Source organism: Pholcus phalangioides, unplaced genomic scaffold (genome assembly GCF_987345545.1).
Source record: "Pholcus phalangioides strain wild (caught in Gottingen) unplaced genomic scaffold, Ppha-v1.0 ptg000002l_1, whole genome shotgun sequence".
NCBI classification, from domain to species: domain Eukaryota; kingdom Metazoa; phylum Arthropoda; class Arachnida; order Araneae; family Pholcidae; genus Pholcus; species Pholcus phalangioides.
The window spans coordinates 16,045,768-16,052,772 of record NW_028301595.1 but is presented as its reverse complement, the minus strand read 5'-3'; the positions used below and the strand labels follow the sequence as shown (position 1 = coordinate 16,052,772).

The 7,005-nt window shown below is 36.0% G+C and overlaps 1 protein-coding gene across 1 annotated transcript; it reads right to left on the bottom strand.

Moving 5' to 3' along the window:
* Positions 1 to 2,610: 2,610 nt before the first annotated feature.
* On the bottom strand, positions 2,611 to 5,995 carry LOC149089476 (uncharacterized). The gene is made up of 2 exons (XM_089239778.1): positions 5,429 to 5,995; positions 2,611 to 3,033 (listed from the first exon to the last, which is right to left on the bottom strand). The coding sequence occupies exons 1-2, from the start codon at positions 5,921 to 5,923 to the stop codon at positions 2,692 to 2,694; spliced, it is 837 nt and encodes a 278-aa protein (XP_089095904.1). The 5' UTR covers positions 5,924 to 5,995; the 3' UTR covers positions 2,611 to 2,691.
* Between the last annotated feature and the right edge of the window lie 1,010 nt (positions 5,996 to 7,005).

The window sequence follows — 7,005 nt, the reverse complement described above, 5'->3', positions numbered from 1 at the left end:
GTTTTTTGTGATTCCTAACTTTGAGAAGCAAATGCGTGCAGATTCCCCATTGAAAAGTTGCCATAGAGAACTAGATACACGCACAGATTGTTGGTATAGTCCTCCAACCATGAGACTTAGCTATGGCATGCCGTACTGGGTGTTTCTATTCTTTTCTAGAAGGATTAGCCGAACATAAAAGCTCAGTTGCTGACAATCATTTTCCCTAAAATAATTGTCCGACATGACATGATGTAGCCAAGTCTCATCTCGTCATTGGAAGACTATATACATAGAGTACAAGCATAGCTTATTCTTTCAAAGCGAGCACAACTCTGGTTTATCACCATGCAGGGTTCACACATCCTTACAAACTCCTAACTTTTCATTTCCCTCTGGAAGGGCCCTTATAACTCCTTACTTTTTGCAGCCGCGCCTGAAAAAGTCCTTTTTTTTTCTCTGAAGGGATGATCTTTCTTAGAATAGGCATTCCCCATGGTGATGAATAGCATTGCCTAGAAAAATAAGAGGAAGCTTCCCCTGAATATAAAGAGGAAGAAAAGAGAAAAAAAAAACGCTCTCTTCCTTTGTAATAGGAAATGTGAAAGCAGGGGATGGGATTGGAACATCCAATGGTTGTGCATACCTGCCAACCGTTACGATTTTGTCGTATTTAGTAAATTAATACAATTATACGCTTTTGCTTCTAAAAATACGATTTTTTACCGAATCGCTAGTTTTGACGTGTTTTCCTGCCTATGTCGCAAACTGGTCAGCGTTGGAAATTGATGGTCCGTAGAACGACATCACTCCGCTGAACCAGTAGCCGAAAATTCCCCCATGCCCAGTGGTGAGAAAGTTTTTACTTATGCGGCGAAACGATGTCTCGAACCTCCTATATTACGCAGTATACTGAGTGCAGACCTCGCAGCTTTTCTATTTTTCCTATTTTCTCGCTTTCGCCGCAATCGTCTTTTTTTTACCGCAATTCTCTCCTACTATTCTTATTTTATCCCTCCTTCCCATTTGCTTACAGCCAATATCTCACTACGAAAATTCCGAGAAACCGCAAAATGTCACTGCTTTCCGCAGTTTTTTGACGTGTTTTATTCACATTACAACTCGCTACTGAAAAAAAAAGGAAAAAAAAATTCAGTTCCACTGGAGTAAGGGACGACGACAAGCGTGTCTTTTCGCCGCCGCGCCTTAAAGTGCTAAAAACTGAAGTCCAGTGGGGAAAGCGAATCTGTTTCGCAGATTGGTTACCGTAAAAAAGGCAAAAAAAAGAGGAACAGGCTCTATCCACACACAAGAGATTCTAAAGGCCCCTTTACACGTACAATCTTCCCCGCACGCCCGGAGCGGGACGTTCTTGCGCGAAGGATTGGAGGGCGGTCAGGAACGCGGCGTTCAAGAGCGTGTTGTTAAAAACGGACACATTCTTGCGCGCGCTCTCTCCTGCACGAAAGAAGGCCCCGTTCAGAATTGTGTGTGTAAAGGGAAGCGTGTGGCGAAATTCATACGCTTTTGCGTGGCGTGTGGACTTTCGGGGAAGCACAACGTTCCACGTTCCTGACCAAAGTTTTTCCCTTGTTTGAAAACGAAGAAGTCGACATGTTTAGAGCTCGAGAAAAAAATAGATTTAAAAAATGCGTTGTCGCTGCTGCAGGATTAAGCATGGCAGCTATTTCAAATAGTAATTATATAAATATAAAATCGGAACGCAGAATGTGGATGAAAGAATACCGGAAAAAGTACAATCACATGGAACTGCTCAATGAACTCAAGCTGAGCTATCCTGAGGATTTCCGGAATTATTTACGGATGAGTAGTGCATCTTTTGATGAGTTGTTGGGTTTAATCAGAGAAAAAATTACCAAATTGGACACAGTGATGCGAAGCAGCATCTCGGCTGAACAACGTTTAGCAGCTACATTAACATTTCTTGCAACGGGCCGTTCCTACGAAAATTTAAAATTTTGCACCGGCATTTCTGCTCCATCGCTGAGTATCATCATACCCGAGGTGTGCAAAGCGATTTTTGATGTTCTGCGAACGGAGTACATGAAGGTGAGTCTCTAAAATGTTTGTGCATTTAATAATTTTAATGAGGAAATTTTTAAGTAAATGAATTTGAATTCATAAAATTTTGGTCAAGTGCATTCAGAATTTTTTTTTAAATATGGTAATTTCTTTTTTAAAATGTAAAAAAATTTAATTACGATTAAAAAAAAGTTCTCATTATATCTACTTTTATATGTTCCACTACCTTGTGCCAGAACCGATAGTGATTTTTTCTGTATATGACCATCCTATATGAGACAAGCATTTGGCTTAACGCATGTAAACAATAACATATAGTGATATAATAAAGTGACATAAATTAATAAAGTGATCGTAAAATATAGTGTACTGTCATAATGCCCTTTATGATAATAAACTTTAGTCACACAAGATTATATAATTTCTCTTGTTTCATATTATTAACAGACTAAATGGTAAAAAAAAGAAATCCTAATGTGAAGAAAAAAGAAATTAAAATCCAATCATAATACATAGCCATGAACACAATTTTTGTTACAGCATAAATAAAAATAAAGAAAACTGGAAAAATATTCTTGGTTTATTTAAATGTATTGGGTATGTTATTAGAGAAAAATTTTTTTGGCGTAGTTTAAAAAAATAACAATGCAAAGAAAAAAAATCAAATATTTATAAAAATGTATTATCATCTTGAGGTTCAGCAGAGGCAGATGCAAAATGTGCAGGAGTGATATAGAGATTGCATTTGTGACTGCAAACATCACTGGTTTGGTCCAAAGTATTTAATAGTCCTCTCCTCAGTGCCGAATTTATTACGGATTCTGCGTATATAGCTTGAAGAGGATCCATCCGTCTCAACTTTTTGGCAACCATTATGCCAAAAGCTTCGTGTTCATCAATGTCAATTTTGTCTTTAGCCTCATCGGACAACACATTTGTGCACAACTTCATGAAATCTATGGCAGCATCCCCAACTTCATTCTTTTTTTTTCGTTTTTGTATTTGCTGGACCTGAAAAAATTAATTGTTTCTCCCCTTAAAATAAGATGGTATTGAGAATTTAAATCACTTGATAGTGAAAAAAATAAGGTATCTCTACTGTTGTTATTTTAAGAAAAAAGTGATTACACAGGATAAAAAATTATTAATTAGACCTATTTAGAGAAATGGTGTTTTTTTAATTGAAGTTTAGGTGTTTATTATATTTGATTGTTTTGTCATTTTTCTTCAGATGCCTACCAGTGAAAAAGAATGGTCAGAGATAGCTGATGGTTTTCGAAGCAAGTGGAACTTTATAAACTGTGGCGGTGCCTTAGATGGAAAACATATACGAATCGTACCACCACCACATTCAGGATCATTGTATTTTAATTACAAAAACTTCCATAGTATTATCTTGATGGCACTGGTGAATGCAAATTATGAATTCATATTCGTTGATGTCGGCAAAAATGGAAGAGTATCTGATGGAGGAGTGTTTGATTACACTGAGTTCAGCCGATCACTGAAAGCAGGGCAATTGCAATTACCACCATGTGACAAAAACGTCGAAAATTTAAATTTCGTGTTTTTGGGGGATGAAGCCTTTTCTTTGGGGGAAAATTTTTTGAAACCGTATTCCCAGCGAGAGTTGGATCCTGCCAAAAGAGTTTTCAACTATAGGCTGTCACGTGCTAGAAATGTGGTTGAAAATGCTTTTGGCATAATTTCATCACGATTTAGAATTCTCCAATCACCTATAAATATGAAGGCTGATAATATAAATTACGTAATACTTGCCATTTGTACGTTGCACAATTTCTTAAGGAAAAGAAACACTGACTACATTTGTGCAACAACTTATGACAGAGAGGATGTGGAAAATCAAACAATGCATCAAGGAGACTGGCGCAAAGACACTTCACCACTAACTGATTTGCAACCAGTCGTACTGAGAAATACAACTCTCAAAGCAAAACAGAATAGAGAGGCGTACAAAAATTATTTCATGACAAAAGGAAAAGTGTCATGGCAGGATGCTATGGTGAAAGCAGGGAAAGCATAAAATTTCCATTTATTATAAATATTACGACTTAATAAAAGCCATGTATTTAAATATTAAACCTGAAACATGTGTATTTCTCTTTGACGCCTTGAACATACCGTTTATTTTGAACCAACAAACTATAATTACCTTGAAAATGCTGTACAATTAAATTATGCACCTTGAGATTATTACTCTGAAATAGTTTTGCGTGTAAATTATGCACCTGCAGAATATTACATTGAAAATATTTTACATACAAATTATGCACTTGCAGAATATTACTTTGAAAATATTTTGCATTCAAATTATGCACTTGCAGAATGCCACTTTAAAAATAGTTTGCATTCAAATTATGCACTTGCAGAATGTTACTTTGAAAACATTTTGCATTCAAATTATACATCTGTAGAATATTACTTTGAGAATATTTTGCATTCAAATTATGAACTTGAAGATATCACTTCAAAAATATTTTGCATTCAAATTATGAACTTGCAGAATATCATTTCAAAAATATTTTGCAGTCAAATTATGCACTTGCAGAATGTCACTTTAAAAATATTTTGCATGTAAATTATGCACCTGCAGAATGTCACTTTAAAAATATTTTGCATTCCAATTATGCACTTGCAGAATGTTACTTTGAAAACATTTTGCATTCAAATTATACATCTGTAGAATATTACTTTGAGAATATTTTGCATTCAAATTATGAACTTGAAGAATATGACTTCAAAAATATTTTGCAGTCAAATTATGCACTTGCAGAATGCCACTTTAAAAATATTTTGCATTCAAATTATGCACTTGCAGAATGCCACTTTAAAAATATTTTGCATTCAAATTATGCACTTGCAGAATGCCACTTTAAAAATAGTTTGCATTCAAATTATGCACTTGCAGAATGTTACTTTGAAAACATTTTGCATTCAAATTATACATCTGTAGAATATTACTTTGAGAATATTTTGCATTCAAATTATGAACTTGAAGATATCACTTCAAAAATATTTTGCATTCAAATTATGCACTTGCAGAATGCCACTGAAAATAGTTTGCATTCAAATTATGCACTTGCAGAATGTTACTTTGAAAACATTTTGCATTCAAATTATACATCTGTAGAATATTACTTTGAGAATATTTTGCATTCAAATTATGAACTTGAAGATATCACTTCAAAAATATTTTGCATTCAAATTATGCACTTGCAGAATGCCACTGAAAATACTGTGCATTTCAATTATTCAGTACATACAATGTTTCATTCAAAATGCATGAAAATATATCTTCAAAATCTTCCTGTGTGAAGATTAAACTTATGCGTTTGGAATATTGCACATTAAACATAATTGTCATGTACTGAAAATATATTCTAACCTGCTCGTGTTGAATTTCCTCCTCATGGTCATTCTGCTGGCCTTCGATAGGTGTACTGGTCCATGAAGAATGGATTTGACTATCTTCCAGTTCACTGCTGTTGCCGTCAATCTCTCCACCAGGAATGATAATATCCATATTCGACACACTAGCAGTCGGTATTTCCTGGTCTGTCGTAAACAGCAGAAGCTCGAAGTACCACAACATTGGCACATATACTTGGTCAGCCGCTGACCCACTCCGCTGGCTGTCAGAAATTTTTTTCAGTTCCTTTCTGAAGGATCCCCTTAAACTTTGAATTTTTTTTGTAACGAAGTCCCGATCAGCTTCCGGGAACGATTGCTTGCAAAAGCATACTAACTTATCGTAAGCTTCATTTTTGATGTATTTATTGCTGTACTCTTTACTTTTTATTTTCCACAAACATGGAAACTCCTTATACAGATTAATGAAGTCCGTTAAAAATTCTTTGCTCCAGCAACGCGAATCAGCCATACCTCTTTCCTCACCAAAAAGTGTGTGCTTAACAGACAAGAACTTTTACATATATGAAGCTGGCAATCTGCATTCTGGATACTGGGGGGGGGGGGGGGGGGGTATGCAAAAACGATGGTGTTACATTTTTGTGGCACCAGACAGAGGGTGTTACAATTTTTCAGTCGCCTAGACGGGGGGTGTTAAAGTTCTGAGTCGCCTAGACAGGTAGTGTTCTTTGAAGCACCAAAGAGGCTGAGGGAAAGAAAAAGGTAGAGAAATGAATAACCGACGGAAAAAACCCAAACACGTATTGTGAAGTACAACAGTATCTGCCGACAAAAGGACGACCTTTCACTGGACTTACTAAATCCCTCTGCAGAATACCGACATCACTTGAAGCGTGCTTTATGAACTCCTCCAGAAAAAAAAACGGGTTAGTTTTTAAAGTCCTAATGGAGGGGTTTCTTTTTTTCGTTGATCATATAAAATTTAACAAAAAGTAACAAAGTGAGTTGATTCCGCTTATAAGGTTATTCAGAAAACCATCATGAACAAAACGTAATGAGCAAGAAAATCTCCAAGCGTTGGTAACACGAAAATTAGTTGTACTGAGCCGGATCCACTGTATATGGATATCGCATTATGCAAAAGAGATAAAACAGAATAAAGTCATCTTATGCGCCCATTACCAACCTCACATCGTGTTTATCGGAGGATCAACAACTATGAATCTACGATCCACATTACGCATACAAATGATTTAATATGAAGAGACCGCCCCCTATTTTTTTAATTCATGAATAATTTCAATATCACAATAGATACGCTTAACCCTTTATCTACCACATTATGAAAGAAAAAAGAAAATGACCAGGCGCTGACATGATGAAAACATTCAGGGAGCTGATAAGCGCTGTTCGCCCCATACATACGGGACTCAAGCCCGCCCGCAGGATGGGGAATGATCGGTGCATTGCATGCTCATTAATTATTGAAGAAAATTTATTGGGGGCCCAGCCTTCAGATCCTTGGCGCTTATGGAACATCATTGTTTATAACAATTATTGTCATTTTAGTTCTAAATAAAGATTTAAAAAAGG